Source organism: Zosterops lateralis (genome assembly GCF_965231275.1).
Source record: "Zosterops lateralis genome assembly, chromosome: 2".
In the NCBI taxonomy this organism is placed as follows: domain Eukaryota; kingdom Metazoa; phylum Chordata; class Aves; order Passeriformes; family Zosteropidae; genus Zosterops; species Zosterops lateralis.
In genome coordinates, this window is record NC_139763.1 from 106,627,528 (window position 1) to 106,650,735 (window position 23,208).

Below are 23,208 nucleotides of genomic sequence, written 5' to 3' on the forward strand. Positions count from 1 at the left end.
CAATAATATGAACAACAGTTGTGCTGAATAAGAAAACGTTCCAAATTTCTATTTCCATTCAATCTTCTGCATATCTGCTGAGGCTTGAGACAATTCTTTCAGTTATGTTATCAATTACCAGCCATGAAAAGTGGGAACTTTAAAATTTATTTCCTATAAGACCCAAAATAGACAGAAATCATGTAAAAAATGAAGGTGACTACATTAGACATATGGCAGTGGATTTATGGAGAAAATTTTCTATCTGCTGCTGGGAGCTACAATGTGTGCGTTGAAGAAAGATAGTAGAATAACATCCTGATTACTGATTAGTATTTCAGGTATTGAATTTCCTAAATTTTTTTTCAAGAGTTGGATCTCAGCTCATGATGTTCAACCCCTTCAAGAACCTAAATACAATTGCTGATGGCTGCATTTCTCTGTACCCCTTTGCTTCTTCAAGCAAAACATTTTTCTTCACCAAATGTTTATGTCTTCTACAATCTTGTTTAGATCCACTATTCTTCACTTATTTCCCTCAAAATTCTTCTCATTCAAAACCAGTGTTTCTCATTTACATGACTACATGGCATACACAAAATACATAGCGTAGTCTGTAAAGCAAGAAATTTCTTCCAGAATACATTATCTACACACAAATTTGAATTTTTATGTTTGTTATTAAATGTGTACATATAAAAAGCTCCACACAGTACCAATGGAGCATTAAAAAAAAAAAAAAAGCATTGGTTTTGAAGAAAACTCTATGCTAGTTTTTTCAGAATATTTATTATTTTTTGAAGTTGACTAATGGAGCAATAGGACAAGAACAACATGGAAAAGTGAGCTGCAACAGCAAATAACAAAATAAAAATACACACTTTCTCAATCCTTCTCATAAATAATAATGTACTGTTTGAGATCTTCTAACAATAACCATGAAATACTGCAAAAAAAACATATCAAAAAGTGATATAAGGGGTATTATGACATACATGTTGCTTTATCATTGAGTGCTCATGAAGAAAATGAGACCTATTCAAGCATTTCAGTTTGGAAGGTTGTCACACACTAATGGCCTATGGTCAGAATTCAGCATATAAATCTTCCTACATTTTTGAGCTATTCAGTTGTCCAGGCTGCACATTACCAGTAAAACATGATGTCTCTACCTACACTGCGTCACTGATGACAGCAATATGCAGGTCTTAAATTGTAGTGAAGAAATAATTTTGCAGAGATGGCCTCTGGAAAAGGTACTATGAAAATCTCATCTAATACTTATTCTACTCCAGGAGATTTTAAACAAACAAGAAAGCCTTGCTTCCCTTCTGTAATGCCAACAACTCATTTTTGGGGACAAATACAATTTGCTTCTCTTAGTTCTCCTTTTCGTAAAACATCTTCAGAGATATTTCAGAAAACCAGCAGAATTTAGCTGAAAAATGTAGGCAGACATCAATACCACTGAGTTTTTCAAAACAATGCTTTTGTGCTTGCTGTTTTCTTTAAAGAACTTACTAGAAAAAAAACCCCAAGCACCTATTCTGAAGAATTCTGGAACTAAATTTTAGTGGTTTGATTTCTTTTAGTACAGTAGGTTAAGTTTACAAGTTCTGCTTCATTTTAAGAAAGCAATACATCACTAAATGCTTCCATGAATAGCCCTTCAGCCATTTTCTACCAGTGCTGGTAAAAAAATCTCTCCTAAATCAAGTCCTATTAAAAGGAAGGTAATTTTGACTAACCCTTTATTCAAATGTGAGGGCATACAGACAGTAAGAGCCCTTCAGCCAGTTCTATCCAAGTCATAGTATGTAAGAAGGAATGATGCATGAAAAAAATTGAAAGGAACAGAAGAAAATGAGGTGCAAAGAGCTGCTTTATAGGACAGCCAAGCTCTGCAGGACTCTTCAAGCATAACAGGATTTGCCTTCTGAGCAAGAATCTTTGGATTACCAGACCTGAACAACTGAGTAGAGTTCATGTAGAAGAGAAAGGGGGGAAAAAAGGCCATTGGAGTAGATCAGCATAAGAAGCCATGGCTAAATGCAGTTTTCCGTGGGCATCAACAAATGGGGTGCAATCAGCCCGTGATGCACTGCAGCCTGAACACATCAGTCCTCAGAACAAAGCTGCTGTACAACAACTTAACTGTTCTGACACAGCATCACCTACCACTGCCTTGTCTGTCCTTGGCATGCAAGTCATACCCAGTGCATTGCCAAAATATTATTAGAAGAGCTGTTACACAAATCCAGCATTCTAGCTCTTTTCCCAAGGCGTTAATTATTATTTCAGTTTATGACAAAATTCATTGTACCCTCTTTAGGCTTAAGTACTTTTCCAAACTCCCAAAAGGACTTTTGATTTTGTAATCTTTTTCCAGTCTGTCCTGCTTTTGATTGAGATAGAGTTAATTTTCTTCTTAATAGCTGGTACAGGGCTGTGATTTGGATTTTGGATGAGAACAGTGTTGATAACACACTGATGTTTCAGTTATTGACAAGCAGTATTTAGAGTCAAGGAGTTTTCAGCTTCTCACACATCCTAGCAGAAAGCAGGCTGGGAGCCACAAGGAGCTGGGAGGGGACAGAGCCCTGACAGCTGACCCAAACTGGCCAAAGGGATATTCCACACCATGTGGGCTCATACTCAGGATATAAACCTGGGGGGAAAAGCTGGCTGGGAGCCACTGCCTAGGAGAAGGCTGGGCATTCTGTCATTCATCTTGTCATTCCCAAAAAAAATCCTGGATTTTTTTTTAAATTTGAGGGATTTTTAGGGGTTTTTTTGGGGGTTTTCATGGGATTCCAGGTGCTCAAAGGGTTCCAAGTGAAGCCGTTCCCAAAGAATTCCCAGTCCCTGAGAGAGTCCCAGGTATGAACCACCTGAGTTTCACTTTCTCCCCTAAAAAATGCTGTGCATGATTTGCTTTTGTGTGTGCAAGGAGCACTTACCCTGCTGCCCCTGCGGCGTTTGTGAGATGATGAACTGTGCTGGCTGCAAGTTGGTTGTTGGATGCACCAACACAAACTGTTGCAGGTTGAGATTCTGCTGCTGAAGCTGCTGCAAGTGCTGCAAATCCTTAAGGAAACGGGAAGGGGGGGAAAAAAAAAAGAGAAGGGACAAAAAAAAAAGAAAAAAAAGGGGGGAAAAAAGGGGGAAAAAGAAAAAAAAAGGGAAAAAAGAAAAAAAAAAAAGAAAAAAGAGAGAAGACAAAAAAAAAAAAAAAAAGAAAAAAGAAAAGAAAGAGCTGTGTGTTAGACATTTAAGTCAGCAATGATTCCCAATATAAGATCTCCTATTGGCCAACTACATTCAAACATTCAGAGATAAAACTGGATGTCTTACACAGCAGAAGTCCTGCTACTGAATGTCCTTTAGAATGGAAATTTGAATTTCACTCTCGTTCATAAAACCGAAGTTATTTACTAAATTCGGTAGTTTTCAAATACATTAGACTATCAGCACAAAGATCTCTCGAAGTTATTTTTTGAGGATGGAACTCTGCTACAAATCAAGCATATTACCTGGGAGGTTGTGTTGGGTTTTTTTTTTTTTGTAACAACAGTCTGCAATTGCCACTTAAATCAACAACGGGAAAGCCAAATATTACAGATTCCTTGTTTGCACTCTGGTTGTTCAGTTCAAATTTCAGGAAGTAGCTAACTGAATTAGTAAATATATGCAATTTGTTCTGAAACAAATTACAATAAGCTTAATAGATATGAATATAATAAAAGGTTAAAAGGAATAATCCAAAACACTGCCTTATTGTAGAACCCTACTTTTATGTATTTAAACCATTCAGGACTATTAATTTTCTATAATTAAATAACAGATCTCAATGTAAAATGTTAATTTATGAGAAAGTGAGCTTTCAATAAAAATGCTTCAACTTGACATTTAGCTGGAGAAAGAAAACATAGGGAAGTGCTTAAAAATATTGTTCCCCCTAACTAGCCTTTTTCATTTCATCTCCAAACAGGATAATAACATGAACAATTGAAATTTAAAAAAACACACTGTGAAGTAAGCCAACGTAACAGTGGTAATCCATTAAAACTATCTAAACACACTTCAGATTTTTCCATCTTTCCAGGAAGAATCTGTTTCAAAATACTCACCAAACAGGTGGAAAAAAGCCTGAATGAAGGTTTGCAACCTCCCATTACACAAACCAAACCAAGCAGAGCAGAAGACTCCCCCAAAGTTCTGTTTCAGGGAAGTTATTCAGGTCCCTGTTTGCAGAGGAACCGTGTTCAGGTGCAGCAGTGCCACAGACAGTGCCCAGTGTGGCTGCTTGGAGCTGCTCATCCTCACACAGCCCCAAACACACTTGAGTTCAAGTGAACCAGAGTAACAAAGAGCTGCTCCTTAAGCTGCTCCTTGGAGTGATGCAGGTTACTGAGCACTCCCACAACCCCCAGAGGATGGCACAGGCCATTCACTGCCAGCAGTGCATTGGGAGATGAGAAGTCAAGACAGACTGACAAGAACTTCTTTCTTACACAATGCTGTTACCTGTGACCTTACGTTATTTTATATCTGTTAAAACTGTAGCTTGAAAGTTGCAACAATCTCCTTCTGGAGATGAGGGGTGGGGAATGTCAGAAAGGAAGACCAGGGAGGGGAAAAAATAGGGAGTCCACTGATTTATGAGACCATAGACAGGCATTATAAGAAAACGACTACTTAACCTGCATTACACAGACACTGGCCATCAATCACTTGGGCTACTTAGCCCTGTTAAGTCAAAAGCATGCAGTGTAATAATATGGTAGACAGACACCAGATGGATTGATCAAGCAATGCTCTTTAAAAAATGGAAGCTTCTATTTTATAAGAGAACAGTAAAATTTTAAAAAGTGCCCATGAGCAAAATGTGGTTTTAAAGTCAACAGTATTGTTTGCTTTCAGAAAACTGCAGAAATAATGCAACCACTCCTATGAAATCAAGGCAAATTTCCTTCTTGAAAGAGAGAAATAACTGCTCCAGTTCTATCCTGGAACTCCATGTTTCTTATGACTTCATATCCTAACATCACATTGGTCAGAATTGCTACCAAAACCTCTTCTTGAGCTCAACACGCCACGGATCTCCACTCATTAATTCACTGATTTTCAACGCTCAGCTGGTTACCTCTGCAGACTGTGCTGACCCTCCAGCTCAGAGGGGGCTCATACTGGAATGGATGTGAGGACTGGATGCAGAGTTGAAAACAGAAATGGAAAGAGCCAGGCAAGCTGACTCAGGTTGTGAACACTGGGCAGAAGGAAAGGAAATAAAGAGAGGCTGCCGGATGAAAATAGAGGTAGATAAGAGAAAAAACCAGGAACATAAAAGGAAGAGTTGGGAAGACACTGTAGAAGAAAAAAGTATCAATGGAAAAACAGATAGGTTAAGGACCTCTCCCCGTCAAAAGCAAACAAATGAAATCACCCCAGCTGACCAAGCAGAATCTCACATGATTTGAAGCACCCCCACAGGAGATGGAGTTACATGCAAGAAAGAATACAAAGAAACAGTGGCAGTGTATCTGTAAGATCAAAGGAGGAGAGCTTTTTGTTTAAGACTATAGTATTCATAACGCTGGCTACCCAGCTAAGACATGACAGCTCTTATCATCAGGCTCTTACACTTTAATATGAGAAAACTGTTTTTAAATTGAGGCCTCAGGGGTAACTGATATAAGCAATCTTATTCTGTGCATCTGCCTTGGTAAATGGTATGTTGGCTAAGTCTTGTTTAAATACAGAAATATAATTCTGCAACGCAAAATGAAAATGATGCCTCCAAGGCTAATCACTCCTAAATAGCCCTACCAGCCCCTCAAATGCATTTGAAATCCAACTTTATTTCCACCTTGGGAAAGTTTTATTATTTAGTTAATTATACCATTACAATAAATCTCCCAATAGCAACCACACGAACAAACCTGACACTGTTTTCCTATACTGATCTTTTTTCCTCAGTGTTATAATCTATATGCTAGCACAAGCACATAGAAAGAGATGGAAAGACTTTCAGGGAGACATGCATGTCTTCTGGTGCTGCCTAGCAATTTAGAAAGATCAAAACAATCCAAATCCTACCCCAGCAGAATAATCTGTCAAGTGCTATGATGTGCTGTGAGGAAGATTTTTTGTGGGTTTTTTTTTTTTTTTTTTTTTTAAAGTCATCTAAATTTCTAAATTCAATGCCATTATTTCCAATTACAGTTCAGCACAAACTTAAGCATCTGTGTCATTTTGAGATTTACATCACAGAATTACAGGGAACTGAATACTGAACACAAGAAACTTTACAAAACCCCCAAAAGTTGATACACAACCTGTTTAGTGTCAACCCAGGAGCAGCACGGGCTCCTCACCAGGTTGCTGCAGCAGATACCTTATATGAACTGCAGTGCACATTAAAGAAGTCATGCTTTTGCAATTAGTTAATTAAAATAAATATGGTAATCTCCCTGCTGCAGAGATCTGCCAGTTAATCAATTATTCAAAAATCATCAATTAAAACAAACATTCAGCTATTTGTATAATCAGCTATGTGTTGACAATTGCAACACAAACAAAGCTGAGCACTGCTTACAAATCCTTGCCAAGATGGATCAAAAAGCATGGTGCTATCTACCTATGAACCTAGATGGTAGATGTTTTCCATAAGTACCTCAAATTATATCCAACACCTGCACAATTTATCCCTTGCACTTTCATCAAAAGGAGCAGTTAACAAGATTCAACCAAGCTTATTTATGTATCAAAATAACCTATCCTAAAATTAATTGTAAAGTCAAACATCTAAGTAATTAGAAATGCCAGAAAACAAGTGCAACTTTAATTTGTTCTGCACGTGGCAACTACATGATCATGTGCTGTTTTCCAGAGAGCCTTTAGCTCACTCATGTGCACAAATCAGACAATTTCTACCTTCAGAAACTCCTATCTGACAGCACATGCCTGATCTTTTCAACTCCTCTCAAACACTTCTCTGAAGATTTTCCAAGTTCTGGAGAAAAAGCCAGTACAAAACTAATAATTGTAAATGCTTCACACATTTTCAGAGCTTCCCACTGAGGTGGGAGAGCAGGATTAGAAACATCTCACACACACATCACATTGGTACCCACTGCTTTAGGGGCCTATTTGACAAACCTAAGGCCAGATGGTTGAAAAGGTACAGATTTTGTTAACAGGAAATTTTAGGCCACCACACTTCAGTGAAGCAGACCTCACTATCTTAAGCTGCACACCTGGAAGAGGAGAGGCACACACCTGTGGATTGCTTACATATATGTTAAAAGATTCATATCCCATCAAATGGGAACTGTGACAGGTGCATGGAAAGATGTCAGAAGCTATAACCAACAACTTCCTTGACAAGGACATCCCCCATTCTCTTCTTGAAATCAGTCTGTATTACTGCCTACAGACACACTTAACAAAATTAAGATATGATCTTGAGAATTACAAGTTTCCTTGAATGCTACATCCTTCAGTCATCTCCACATCCTGCCAGTGAAGTGGAAACCTTTGCTAAAAAAAGGTGTTATTTGGTGACATGACTTCTCACAGTGCAACAAGAGCTTCAGTGGGAGGAATCTCATCAACACAGCAACATCAGCACTGGCCTTTTAAAAACAGGCTGGCACCACTCTGGCCTCTATAAGGACAGCCAGAGAGGTCAGAACTTCTAGACCAACACCACAGAAGTTTGTCACTTCAGCTAATGAAAACCTGATCGCACAGCCAGGCTGTTACTCAGCTAGTGGGCCCGTACAGTAAAGGATTGAACATTTGACCACTGGACTTCACAGACAATTGCAATATTTGCATTCTTGTCCTTAATCAGACTTCATGGTCACTTTTTAGAGACTTCATCCCAGTTGAATGCAAGGGAAAATAGCTTGAACAGAAAGCATCAGACAGTCTTAAAGAATTCGCTCATTTTATGAAGCGGCAACTTTGAAGATTACATACCCCACACACTCTGCACAGTTAGACTAATAAAAGTGATATTATGTACCAAGAACTTTAATCTATGGAAAGATGGATCTCAGCATGAGCAAGACAGTCACCTACTCGTAGTACTCAAGATGTCTAAGCTGAACATTTGATTATCCTTGTCCACAAGTCTAAGGGTTTTCCACACTACATACACTAAGCACAGAGTTAGAGCCACTGCCATCTCCACACTGAATTAAGCCAGTCCTGGAAGACCCAGGAGATTCCTTATTGCTTCTAGTAAGCAGAACATCCACAGCAAGCAGTTCTTCAGAATTCACAAGTCTTTAGTAGCAGACCATGAGACTGGACAGATTCCAACACCAGACTCATTCTCCAAGTTTTTCTCCAGACACACAGGCGTGCCCATTCCTTGTCACTGAACTCCCAGCATTAAATACCAAGCCAAAATAGCACACAAATGGGTCAAGTCAAACTGCCATGCTTCAGCTCTATCATTCTGCTTCTAACAAGCACCATTTGGGTCTGACAAGCAGCTTTTGATACACAGGCATCACTTCCCATCCATACAAGTCTCAACAAGTCCAATTTCTGTGGGCATCTTACCATACCCTTTTTTCTCCCTTCTCATGCTAACTACAGGGAGGAAAATTCAGAAAACACAGCACCTACTCACATTCTGGTACAAACTCAGAAGCCAGTGGAACTGAGGAACAGCTGCCACACATTCCTGGCTAAGATTACCAAACTTCACCCTTATCATCCAAAGATGCATGGGGAAAGACTAACAATTCTCGAGGACTCTATGAACTCGCCAACAGATTTCATTCGAATGGTGCAATCAGTCAAAAACCTGTGTTGTTTTCCACCCTCTCAAGCCTCAAGGCTCACCTGTGCAATCTGTATTGGCTGAGATAGAGGGATCTGCGTCATCGGCGTCGCAGCAGAGGCCGAGATGGTGGCACCAGCAGCGCTGTGCTGCTGACTGGCTGAGTGCTGCACTGCAGCCGCCAGCAACTGGGCCTGCGCCTGTTGGAGCAATAACTGTTGCTGGGCTGGCGTCAACGTGAGCTATAAACAATTAGAAAACACAGCCATTAATAACGGGAAGAGCCACTTCAGCTACAAAGTCATTAGACAGCTCAGTACTAGTTATGTTAACCAGGCAATCCTAGGGCTACTCCGCTGACTGGCCGAGGACAGCTGGCTACTCAACACAGTGTGGGAACCGACCTACCAGAGGCCTGACACAAACCAAACTGCACCACCACCAACATTTGCACTTACTGCAACCTACACAACCTAACTCTGCTCCTAAGTTTTCCTCACAACTCTACCAGGAGTTTCAGGGGAAAAAGCAATTAAGTAGCGAGCAAAAGAAAAGCATCAGTATTGCCAGGAATTGAAAGGAAATTTACACCCAGCAGAACAGCAAGTGATTAGCCAGATGAATGTGAAGCAGGAATGCTGGCTATGGCTACTGAACAAACTGATAACGCCCCAGCTGCTTCACATTAGCATGAATCCCTGCCATATTCCATCATTTCCATTATGCCCTAAGATATAAGTAAAGAACATGAGCTCCATTTGTTTCTCTCCAAGTCTCCCCATCTGCCCTTTTTTTTTTTTTTTTAATAGAATAGAGTTGGCAACTTTACATCCCTTCCCTTTCCCAAACACACATTATCTCTGTGGAACAGGTGGCAGCAGTCTCTCCTTTACATGTAAATGAATCTTGATGCCCATATTTGCTACAACCCATATCTGCATAGGCCTGGAGTTTTGAATGTTTCACTATAGCAGACAATCATGAATTAAAACAAACTAGTATTTTCTGAGAATACAAAAAAAATAATAAAATATGCCAGGTTTTAACAACGCATCGAAACAGTCTCACTTCTAAAAGTTTCAATGCTTAACTGAAAACTAAATAGGATGTTTATTTACATACTAACACAAGAGAAGATTTCAATTCTTCAATTGAAGAACAACTGAGCCTGAGATTAAGAAGTCATTTCATGCAAGTGTAGGGATGATCTAACCTAACACTTCAAATCATAAATATATTGTTGGAGCAACTGCCCTAAGCTTATTAACACACAAACTCTCATACTGCAAAGCTGATTATGTGGAAGCAAATTCTTTAACCAGCCCATTCACAAAACTTGATCTTTTTTGAAATGACTGAAAGCCTTTACAACAACTCAGACACACTAGAAAGTCTAAAACAACAATTATTCCATATTTACTTCCAAAGCTTTGCAATTAAAACCCTCTCAAAATCAGTAGGTTAAAACAAAAGGGTTTCACAGGCTTAAGAAAAGTACTAATAGTTATTAAAAAGAAATGTGTATGATAAAAGGAAAAATTAACAATTCCCATAATTTTGGTTCTTCACCCAGCTATAAGATTCAGTCTTGTTCTCCCATGCCTCATATTAATCTTGAAAAAAAAATAAATTCCTCTTTATGACATCAGTGACTGTCTCATTTGTAACTATTGTAAAACAACAGGTTTTAATTTCCTCACAGAGTCAAAAGGGATACTGAGAACAGAGAGGAAGAATCCTTTGTTCTTGTTGTTTGGAAGCAAACACTTAGCGACAAACCCCAAATATTACAGTCTGCTTATTTTTCTAGGAAAATATTTTCTGCTGCCACTTGCACTGAAGTTCCTCCCTAGGCTACAGGAAGTTGCAACGCCCCTCAGTGCCAGCTGCGGGGACTGCAGCAGCCCTGGGTAACTCTTACCCCGGTGATCTGTCCTCCGGCCAGCATGAGCTGGGTCTGGGGTATGGCCGCCTGCACTGAAGGCTGCTGGGAAGGCTGGCTTGGCTGCTGAGAGTCCCCAGATTCTTCATTAGATTTAGACTAGTCAAAAAAAAATACAACTCTTTATAGTGTAAAACAGATGTTAATGTATAATGCTGCTATCTCAACACTGCACAATAAAAATCTTTCATCTGCATACAAAAAGCCCTTGGGTTTATTTTAAGAGTGTGTTTAAGCAATGGCTCTGTGTGCCCACCATCTCAGCTATGATTGCTCAAACACGTCTGTAGGTAATGCAGTTTAAACAAAACAAAGAGACTCTCTGGTCTGCTGTAACTCTCTGACATTATTTTCAGGACTCACTTCATTTTACGCCATGCAACTGAAGCTGACGCTACCTTCCACCATGAAGAAAGAGAAGGTTGTTAAAATTATTCATTGTCTAAAATCCTGAACAATAGACTGAGGGAAAGGAGATTGTGTTTCCATTTTCTCTATCTCCATCCTGTACCTCTAAGTCATCATACTGTTGTCTTATACAGAACCTTTTTGAAAAATCCTCAACCTACAGCAACCTGTTTCTCAATATACAGCAAAATATATAATATATACAAGGCCTTTTAAATACTCAAAGCATTTATTATATTGAATACTGCTTTATTTTAAAATATTCAAGTTTATTTTGATTTATTTTTGTGGTTTGGTTGTTTGTTTTTTAAAACAGAAGAAATTGTGAAACCATGAGGGAGGAAATGCAAGTGCATGAAGAGGGGGAGAGAGTTTTATGATAATTAAAACTGGTTATGCAGAACATTACAATTCTGCATAGATTTGCATATTTTCCACCACCTGTTTTGGGGACTGCAGAGCGGGCTAATTAACATAAAGGCTCTGATTAATTCTGCCAGTCATTGAGCGATAATTACAGCGCAGGACTGTAAACATTCTGCACTGGAGATACAGCCTGTTTGCCAACATCTCTCTCAGGGATGGAAGTTTACCATGGCAACCAAGGCAATTTTCTGCCTCCTTCCTCTTAGAAAGGAAGGTCACTATACCTCCTCTTCTTTCCAAATTGTTATTATGTATAAGTGGGTCCACATTCTATTGCATTTCATGTAATGCACTACCTACATTCTTTAATAACAAGCAATACTGAAACCAGTTTTCAATAAAACTGCATCCCTTGCCCCTTAATATAGTACAGAGAGGAAGTAGAATGTTAACAGATAAACTGAAGTGTTCAGCATCATAGGAAAGTTTGAAAGCTTTGTCATCTCACGTACATTATTAAACAACAATTACTCTGACTTTGAAATCACTGTGTGTTATTTACAAGAGCAGTCTAAACTGGCTACATTACACAGTTAATGCTACATTATATTCCTACATTCAGTTACCAGAAGAAAGGACAAATTGCAAAGTAATGCTCACTACGTGTTTAAAGCAAGTTAATAAACAGAAGTACAAAAAATATTCCTGGAGTTTTAAGATTTTCATGATACCACACCCGACTAAAATTCAGCATTAAGTTATGGTCACTCCATGCTTTAAGCAACTCCAGAGCCTGAATGCTTACAAATCCTGAACCTGATTTACAGTTGTAAAAGTGTTATTCCTTCATACCTATCACTTGCAAAACCAGTCAGACTGAAAAAAGCTGAGTAATGTATCATAGGTTAAGAACTATCTCTACTGATGCTGTTTGGGATGAGAGAAGGATGGCAGCAGAAGGTGTCTGTCTTTACCTGTACATTTAAGGACTGAGCAGCAGCCTGTAAACTTGTTCCAGCGAGCTGGACCTACAACAGTGCAAAAATGGAAATGAAATAATGTAGAATCCACAGAAAACTAATAACGTAAAAAGAACAATCTCCCAACCCAAATCCCAACAAAAACTCCCCCAAGAAAAGTGCATGCGCCTCTAACACCTAAATCAGTGGAATAGGGGTTGTACTCCAAAACAGATGAAACAGATCTGTAAGACTCTCATGATGCTGTTTATCTGCCTCTTACTGAAGGTATCCCTGCCTAAGGATGTGGATATTACCATGGATGGAGTTGAAGCAGAGCATATTGGGGTGGACAGGCCAACTAGTCCTATTCCTGTTGGAAAAATCCAAGCTCCAGGGCAGGGCACTAAGCTCTACTCATCATCATCATCCTACTCCCATTTCAGAATGGGTCTTACTCCAACACTGCACTCACCAGCTTTCTGATACGAGCAAGCACATGCACAGCACTGAACTCGGAGCATAACCACTCTCTCTCAAATTAACCCATTCAAGTATTTGCAGCCCTCAGCCACCAAGAAGAAGATCTCAACACAGAGGACCAGAGACACTTTACAAAGGCTGTATTGATTCAGGTATACTTAAAACTTGAATTCAATGTTTGTAATTAATAACCCTAAAGGTGGTCTTGTGGGTGAGCAGCAAGGAAAAACAGATGCTTCGGAAAGTGATATTTTTGGAGTGCTTTTTTATCTTTAATAAGGATTTCCTCTGTACAAAAAAATGCTGTATTTTCAGTTACTGAAACCTATTTGGATCAGTCTCGCCTTGTTTCTACCAGCACCCCTAGTTATACAGAAGGAATGCTCTGTAATTAATTACCAACACTTTCAAAGGTCAGAGTAACAGCCTGTAGAGAATCCCATCTCCAGCCATGTTTGAAAACCACTGCTCATTTGAAAACCAGGTGACATGCAAGGATACAATAAAGCAAAGCAAAATGTAGCACTCTTGCCTCTAGACGGAGGACCCCCAACACAGAAAGTCCACATATTTTCAAGCACAGGAAAAACTGCAGCACATGAAATTAATAACTGAATATTTTGAACAGGCAACCTTGGAAGAGTCACCTTGGAAATATTTCCTTTTGCTTTAGATGAAGGTACTAGAACACACTAAGTATGATCTACATCTAAGCAAACACTCCCAGAAAAGCCCCTCCTCATCAGAAGCAAAATACAGTTTGACACAGTTGATGTAATCTGTGCTTTTACCATGGATTAACAGCAGAGAATAGCCTAAATAACACCACCCCACCATCCAAACGATACACTCAAAATAATAGTTTAAAATTGCACAAACACCACATAAAAGACTACAAATGTATATTGCTCAGGTACAGCCAGCATATTCCCAAAAATCTCTGTGAATGCAATTTGGACATCCTTTTCACCACACAGCCAACATTTCCAAATCAGAAATTAATCTGTACCTGAATGCTGCCTACAGCCCAGTATTTTGCATTAGTCTAGAGCAAAGCATTGTGTGTTAAGGTTGAATAATATCCCACTAACAGCAGCCTTACTAGCAGAGGACAGTTTGACAATAGATTCCCACACACCTGCAGGTGAATAAAAGAATACCCGAGATTTTCCTTTGAACCAGTTTCAGGAAATGAATCACACTTTATCAAACATGAAGTTATAAAGATCCTGACAACTGTTTAAATAAATAAATTTCCAAAGCAGGATAAAGCACTGTGCAAAACCCAATTACTGTCCTGGGTCAATCTATATAACAAAATGAAGACTAAAACAAACACACAGAATTCTGCAGAACAGCTGTATCTGTCTCCATGTTAAACACACACTGGCAAGCCATAAAAACTAGTCAGTTTCTCACATAAAGGCAGCCTACAACAGCCTATTGGTTCAGCAAATTCAAACAGTGGCACTCCCTAGGTCCTATATAAACCAATCTGCTAGGAAAATTGCAATTATGTGACAAGACGTGTGGAATGTTCCATACAATAAAACGGCAGTTCAGAGCTCTTAAAAGAGGGCATAAAAGCTTCAGTACTTCAATTATACCACAATAACTGTGCAACCTCAGACCTCAAACATTCAAGGTCATCCAATTAGGTACAGTATTTTAAAGTTAAACTTGGTGCAGAGGAAGGGAAAGAAATTAGGACATTTGTTTTCATACATCAAGTGTGAACAGATAAAAAAACTACAAAAAAATGCCCCTTATACTTCTCTTCACCTAGGGATGCCCCATTTTGCTTCAGCCTGCATCTGAAGTTCAGCTTTGATTCCCTAAACACAGCAGCAGCAGAATAGAGGGATAGTATTAGAAGTCTGAATATCATCTGACAAACAGGTCACTGAAATAACTTTTTTGTAAAAAAAGAAAACCTCACAATCCATATATGCTTAGTAAGTACAATCAACTTTTTTTCTAGTTAATCTGTAAGAGTGAAGCATTTTTAACTAGATAGTGACAGTTTTGGAACCTTGGCAGCCATTGGGCCAATACAATCTTTTCCTAAAAAAATTGAATTTTGTCTTGCCTTTCAACATGGTACCTCTATTAAGGTGACACAACAACAACAAAACAAAGAAACAAAAAACCTACTCAAAAATACACCACATTTGGGCATTCTCAAGTCCCCAGAAATGTGATTTGTAGCTCTCCCAAAGAGATCTCACTCTATCTTGACATGTTCTGCAGCCTAATGCAATGAAATGAGTGCCACAATTAGGGCTTTTTCCCAACCACGCTCTTTATTCAGGTGGTGTACCCATAGTCATGTTCTAATAAATGACTCCCCATCGTTCACAGAAAGAAGAACAGGGAACACAGCAAGGCAGCTCTGTTCACAGCTGCCTCAGTCTCCTCTGTTTGAAATGTCTCTTCTCTTACCTGATGAAGGTGCCCAAGGAAGGCCTGGGCCTGGGCTGTAGAGATTGCTCCTCCGACAGGCACAGGCTGCTTTTGAAAGTCCAGGCCATTTGTTTGCGTGCCTGGAGAAAGAGAGACATTGAAAACTATTAATTACTACTTTTTGTAAGTGCAATAAGAATTAACACTCCAACTTTCCTGCTATTCTCTCAACATTATATAGTAAAAAAACCACTCTGAGAGTAACAAGAATTGTATTTTTTTTTTTTTTTTGTGAAAGTGGTGTGGGAAGTAGAGTCAAGGCTTTGGTAATAGAGTATTTGTCAGCTGAACAAAATCAACATCACATTTTCTTTAGCTTCCATCATCTATTCTGATAGATACGAAGATATTTAAAAGATGTGCAGATGTGGCAGTTATGGACATGGCTTAACAGGGACTTGGTAGCATTAACAGTTGGGCTTGATGATCTTAAAGGTCTTCTCCAACCTAAATAATTCTATGACCTGTGTTTCTATGTACACTACTATCCCATCACTCTCTACACAGTTTGAGAACCAAATGGGTGCTTGCTGCTATGATTAAACTGTGTTTCCATTCTCCATGTACCCTCTATCCAATAGATGAAGACCTCTATCAAGTTCAGAAAGTGCCAACAGCAAGGTTCATATAAAAGCCATCTTCCCTTAAGGACAGGTAAAGCTACACCAGTTATGGGCCACAGTTTAACTCTTTCCAGAAATTACTCCCCTACATTTCTGTTAAAGTTTGTTCAGAGGTCTCATTAGGTAAGATAACTACCTGGGCTTCCTTCTGCTTTCATTTACTCTCATATAACTAAAACCTGGTTATTTTGCTATATTTTGCAGTCTTTTCCTAAACTGTTCGGAAGACATGAAAACCCCCCAGTTATCTCAAAATAATCTGGGTGTGAGAAGAAAAAGGAAAAAAAATAAACAAGTCCTTTTGTTTTGTTACTACCCACAGTGGCTAATAACAGGAAGGGAGACTCCAAGTGTGTTGGGCTGCAGAGAATTTCTAAAACAGATGATGCAATCTTCAAAATTGCGTGACTGAAATGAAGCAAAACCAGCTTTAGACTTGCATGTTTACTTGTCATGACAATTGGATTTTGTTCAGTGCCTATGGGCAGGTGTGCATAGTAACTCCTACTTCAAAATTCCTTCCATCATCTGCATTCTTTGCCATAAAAACCTAGGTTATCTATTGAGCAAAAGAGTCACGGTTGTTGAAGAACAATACGTGGTTGCTATTCCTTAGAAACATCTGGAAAAGCAAGCAGGCATAAAATGTGATTAGTAAAATAGACTGTCCAACATCCTACACTGCTATTTTGACCTACAAAAAGCTTATACAGGTAACATTTCCAAAGACTGAGCCATTGTTCAACTAAATACAGACATAATATCAAGCTCCCTACCATCCATGTAAAGTATGCCTAAGGTGGTCCTTTGATGCATCTTTGGTGGGGGTTCTGTGTGGCAAGATTTGGTCGACTCCCAAGTTTTGAATTCTGTGCTTTGGGCCAAGGTTTACAGACTTAAGAGACATACATGCGGCCAAATATCCACAAATGTGTTAAAATATTCTAATTTTAAACAACATCAATTTATTCTCCTTTATTAGTCTAAAATTCCAGTTCAACATGAATGTAGGGATTCTCACTAGTCTGAATTGCTCTTGAAGGAATGCAACTCCATTGCCTTTCTCCAAAGAATGGTATATATGAAGGCCTGCTGGGAAGAACCAGAAGAATCTCATCTATCTTCATTCTTTCCAGTAACCTTCAGAATTCTCTCCATGCAGAAATACAAAGGGAATGAAAAAGGGCTTGGGTAAATATATAAAAGTAATTCCTGACAAATAGCAACCATAAGTCAAAGGAAACAACCTACCACCTCCTCATTTAAGCAAAGGTTCTGAATTAGTTTTCAATGGTCAGGGAGTGAAAAAAATACAGATAAGAAAACCTACTGGAGGGCAAATACTCCTCATTCCAACAGGAAATCTGTGGGGGTTAAAAAAATTATCTGTTTCTGAGAGAACCAGCTGCAGGCCTCACCTTAGGTAAATAGGTGAAGCTGTTTGAGTCAACTATCTTCCAAAAAGGGCCTGAAAAAATCATGATACCATATTAAAAAAGCACTACTGCACAGGTGTGCAGAAGAAATGCTCCACATTTCTGTTCTGCTGACTCTTAATATGGAAATCTGAAACAATCTTCCTAGGTGATGGTTTAGCACAAAGCAAGCTCTAAGACTGAGCTTAAAATCTTCGTGGCTCCCAGCAAACAACTTAGACAAACACTGAGAGAAAACAACATTTTCTTTAAATTCAGTCTTGAAAGAACATCAACTTGCTCTCCCCAGAACTCCCAAAACCAAACTCAGGGTGCAAAAATCCACATCACACCTGTTTACTCTCTGGTTTACTACGTGCATCTTAAACTTCCTTTGGTGTTTGGGAGCCCAGTATCTCTTCCCCTCTGGATGCAGCCTTAATTCTGGAAGGAATGCTACCCTGGCTGCTTGCATTTATCACAGGATGCCTGTGTCTTTTGAAGAAGAGTAAAGAAAACCAAATGAGTCCAGCATATGAGAGGCCTTGCTTTTAAGGAGCTCAGAAGGATGTGGCACCAGCCCCATAGAATCCAAGAAATCTGATAAGGAACTGGGAAATGGAGTTGTCAGAAGCAGAAGGTCAGCACATTGTAAGGACAAGAATGCCACTTTTACTCAAGGTAAGAGTTAAATACAAAACCCTGTGACGATTAACAGACATGGTAGATACAATCACATGTACTGTGATTTTAACAGTCCTGGGTATTAATGTATTTGCCATCTTCATCCCAACTTCCATAACTGCTAGAGCTGCCAACGCCAAAAACAGCCCCAAAAGAGTGGGAACTCTCCAACTCCTATCTCTCCATTCTTTTTGCTCCATTCTCCCTGTCCTGCCCCTTCTGGTAAGTTCACCAGTAGTTAGTTTTGGTTTGGGTACTCCACTCCCAGCAAGCTATGGGATGAGATTTCACCCTTACAGTCCAGGGCCAGTGTAACCCAAGCATGTTTAAATCCTGGCATAAATTCAGCCATGTGCTCAGCTCCTGCATGGAGTTGGTTTGGGTGAAGATACAGTGATACTCCAGGGAAAGGACAGAACAGTAGATACTGAATGTGGATTATTTTACGGCATTTTGGAATTGTACCTGCGGAGGGTAAAGGCATGACAAAGCAAAGCAAAGCAGGCAAGGGAACACTGCACCTGCAGTCAGGAGAATAACTTACTCTCAAAATTCCAGATTATAACCATCAGACTTCAGCCTGAGTTTGCAAACTGTATTAGAAAGGAAGAGGAGTGAGGAACTCCAGGTGAGATGTGGAGTAAGGTGCAAGGAAGAATTCAGGAAGGGAAGGCAGTCAAGGAGAAGGAAACCAGCTAGAGTGGGTATCTGCACTGTGCTCTGGGAGACACCTCCCAGCACCACCACCACATTTTCCCAGGTCATTCTCTCTCCTCCCCTCTGCTGAAAGACAGAGAGATACCCCCAACACTCAGAAATTGTTGTTTCCCCATCCACCTTTCCTAATAACGAGTTCAGCATTGATAATTGCCTGATTTTAGCAGATGGAGGACGGTTCATGGTCTCTCTCCTACAGACTTCCTTCTTATGGAAACTGGAAAATCAATCCTTGGAAATGAAGCAATGCAAACAAGTATCCTTAGAATCCTTCCAAATACTACATTTACAGTAACTATTATTTTGCTGCTATGTCAACAAATGTCATAATAGTACAGTTTCCATAGTCATTATAACCTTGGCTTTCACAGTTCTGCGTTCACACAGCTCTTACAAGAGAAGATGCACTAAACAAACAAAAAGGTTGAGATGTTTTGGAAAATTTTACACTGCCTATAAAAAGGAGATCAAAAGGGCTGACCATTTACTGTAAGATATTTTTCTTACTTCTCCTTTCTCCAGCAGATACTACATAGACTGTCTGCCCACAGCTGACGCCTGGAAAAGATTTCTCTAATTCTGCAATACTGATGACCAGTGTGTCAACACATGTTCTTAAGAAAACATCCACCCAACAGCTCTTTCATTCATATGTTTTGCTTGTTGCTTCTAATTGGTCTGAAATATGTGTTGGTTTTTCAGATGCTTAAAAGACAAGTCCATTTAGCACAAAAAAAATTAAGTCATAACATATTCCAGGCACTGTATTGTGACCAATATATTTAGGGGACTTTATGATGCTTCCTAAATAGTCAAGAGTTCAAAATAAAAACCCCAAGTTTGTTAACTTCCATGGAACTTAGCTGGTAGCTCAGAGAACTATTGATGTTGTCATCTTTAACCAGTGGTAACTATAATTTTTTTTCCTGAGAACATCAAGTCTGCCAAATGTAAATTCACACTCCACAGTAATTTCTCTTAACATTTTCAAGTCACATTATCTCACTACAGTTTAAAACGGGAATGACCCAAACAAGCCTCCACTGAAGTTTAAAAGACTATTAGTGTTTACGCAGCAGACTCAAGTGATTTACAAATGCCACTGGAAAGCAGACAGTTAGAGAAAGTTACAAAAATAAGAACTCTGAGTGTTTATAAAAATCATCATCACGCATTATCTGGGGAGCACAGGCACTGACAGAAAATCAATGGCACTTCCAGTTCCTCAGCACTCGAGCTGAAAGCTGACTTCTTTTCACTCAAGTATGCACTGAGCCCAGAACCATAATCTAAGTACCCCGATCAGAAGCCTAAAATTACATTCTGTGAGTATTCCTTTCAGAGCCTAACATCTGCCAAGTTGACTAATACAACTGATGCTTGAGCTCCCAAAGAACATTCCAAATGCCATCAATCACTATCTCCAGTGGTTTAGGAGCACTACATTTTAAAACAAAGCAATGACTGCAGAACAGAGAGTCCTCAAAAATTCTAGATTACTTTAGCTCATATAATTTAAAAATCAGGATACAAAACTGGAAGGAAAGACTGGAAACATTTAAACTAAAGAAGCAATATTCCAAAAGTTTTAAACGCCAATCAGAGTCAAACTTTTGTAATAACTAACTTGAATGTTAAGCATATAAAACCATACAGTCATTATATTCCCTTTTAACACAGAAGGACCTACATGCAGCTTTCCAGACCATCCATTTGATGTCATGACCACCACCTTCACTATGATGAAATATTTGCCTAAGAGACCTGAGCTCTGCTGAGCAGATGCAATGCTCCTGTGATAACTGACTGATTACCTTTGAATAAAACAAATCCTCCTCCTTACCAGCTCAGTTGAGGTGAAACTGCTAAAGTTGCATTGAGAGCAGCATGTGGGGTATGAGCTCAGGAGAAAGCACATGGAGGGAACTGTGGTCACACAGGGGAGGAAATCTGAATTTTCTCAGAAGTTTACACACATCCTCCAGCTACAAGGAGTCCAGAGAGATATTTAAAACCATTGTTCCCTTGATGCTGTTTATGATCATGAAATATTTACAGCCCGTATGTTTTTGAAATAATGTTTTATATATTCTTAAACCATTAAATACATAATAAAACACTTCTTGTGCAGAAAAAGAATTGATACCTCTCCCATTAAAAATAAAATGACAACTATAAAACCTGAGATGCCAGTGACAAAACACACACTAATAAGCAGGTAGAATTCCTTTTGACTGAACCTATATATTGGCAGAAAAAAACTAGCCTCTCAGATAAAGAAAATTAAATAGTGTTAATTTTGTGACAACTCCAGAGTGTAAAATAAAACTCTTATTACTGAACCATGAAGAAGAAAAGTTGTTTTCCTCACACAAAGTAACTGGATTTCTCTCAAAACAACAAGTTCCCTCTCATCAGAATCTTCTCTTCCCAAACACTATTCTGAGCTGATTAAAGATTCTGAGCTAGGTTAAACTACTCACTTTCCATTTAGAATTGTCATTTCTCTTGCTTTCAGAATGAGCATTTTATTACCTCCAGAAAGGAATTAAAGCATGAGATAGCATGATTAAGTTATAGTGGCTCAACAAGCTTCTTCAATGGTTTAGAATCTGGTCACACTCATAAGAGGGTGCCAAAAGACAGATTGGCCCTGACACAAAATCTGTTCCTCTCCACCAAATTTTGAGGTCCTGTTCTAACACACTAAGAAATTACAGAAAAGCTGGCTAACATTTTTAAAAATTTTGGTATATTATGCTTTGTCCATTTGACTTGTTCTTGAGAACTGTTGTGACAGCTTGAATGAAATCTAAAACGGAAACAAGATCAAGCGGTGGCCCACATCTGCCAGGGAAAATTTCAACCCAAAAATAAATTATGAAGTTAGAAGTGCCAAGGGTTTGCTCTGCCAGGAAAAAACGAGACTATTTATGGAGAGCTGGTGCCACCAGAGTTTCAGTAGTATCAGGAACATTACAGATAGAAAAAGTGGGGAAGGGAAATCTTATATAAAAAGTGTGGATGGCGCTACAATAAAGTAGGTATGAATAATGCCCTGTATGCAGTAGGGTTAATGACAAAAGTATTCCCAGGTCTCTAAAATCAAAGGGTGTAGGTTTCTATTTGTTTGGTTTTGAGGGTTTTTAACATCCCACTAAATGGGTAAAGAAACTTTGCTTTTAATATCCATTCAATTCCACCAGAAAACATCTGTGCACCAATCGATAATTTCTTACCTGTGTTCCCGTCCCCACTCTCCATCGATGGTTTACTGGTTTCTGACGGATTGTTCATTCTTGAGTCTGCATTAAAACAGAAAGAAAGATAAAACAAACTAGCAAAGAATCCCCAAATCTATTCATGCCTTTTTATTCAAGGGAAGTACAGAACAGCAGAAATTTGCTATATACTTTACCCTAATTCAGATTATAACACAAAAAAAAAAAAAAAAAAAAGAACAACACAATACTGAATCTTTCAGATAAATATTATTTCAAAATTTTCTATGACATTATTCCCATATGTGAAAACGTGGTATTAAGGGAATAAAAGACAGCATGCTGGAGGGCAATGATAGGTAGGAACTTAATTTTCAATACAATGAAAGTCATAGAGGAAAAAAAAGGAGGGGGGAAGAAGGAACAATGATTACACCAAGATTCAAAAACATTAAGTCTGACCATCATGGCCTACATTATTCTTGTGTTTGTTCCCCCTGCCCCACCCCAACAAAAGAAAGGAAATTCAGTCACTATAATTAAATGGATGCTGTTTTCCTAATACTGCATTTCTATTTTACTGGAATGTCACTGACACAGTTATTTTATATTTCCTATATATTCATGCAAAACCACACAAATATAAAATAATTCCTCTTCTTTCTCCCTCTGGATGAATGTATTGAAAAGTCTGTTCCTGTTCAAAGCCTGTCAGCTGAATACAGTGCAATGCAGAGGGCCTCTCCAGATGGCAGACAGAGAATATAGTTTCCTTATATAGGAATCTATACAGATGTTCTGTGTACAGCATCAGCCTTCCAGCTTATTACCTCCTCATTCCTTGCCACCGACCCCAGTGTGCCACATTATCACAAACCAAAATTACAAAAAGAATCTCAAGACAGAACAGCTCATAAAATGAAGTGTAAGCAAATCCTTGAGCACACTCTTCCATTCCCATAATGAGCTAAAAGCAAGTTCAATGAGCTTAAAATGAACCCTTTACTCCAGGATATTCTCTTCCTAGGTGCTTAAAAGGTTACCTCTGTCATGTACTTTCATCAAAGCAGTGATTTCCAAAATACCAACAGGCTGAAGAAGAATACAGGAGCAGCATTAACTGTGCTGCATCTTTTCCCCAGACAGTT

The 23,208-nt window shown here is 38.9% G+C and overlaps 1 protein-coding gene across 8 annotated transcripts in view; it reads right to left on the minus strand.

Annotated features, from left to right (window-relative positions):
- Positions 1-23,208, minus strand: part of POU2F1 (POU class 2 homeobox 1) — a gene marked incomplete at its 5' end in the record, with an annotated part of 102,208 nt that overhangs the window by 20,115 nt on the left and 58,885 nt on the right. For 3 of the 8 annotated variants that reach the window (XM_083855379.1, XM_083855378.1, XM_083855376.1), the window contains 6 exons: positions 2,940-3,066; positions 8,842-9,021; positions 10,701-10,820; positions 12,470-12,523; positions 15,380-15,480; positions 22,079-22,144. In XM_083855379.1, the coding sequence (XP_083711505.1) occupies positions 2,940-3,066; positions 8,842-9,021; positions 10,701-10,820; positions 12,470-12,523; positions 15,380-15,480; positions 22,079-22,144 (648 nt within the window). The remainder of the gene's footprint in view (positions 1-2,939; positions 3,067-8,841; positions 9,022-10,700; positions 10,821-12,469; positions 12,524-15,379; positions 15,481-22,078; positions 22,145-23,208) is intronic. The other 5 variants (XM_083855377.1, XM_083855381.1, XM_083855380.1 and 2 more) reach the window with 5 other exon arrangements.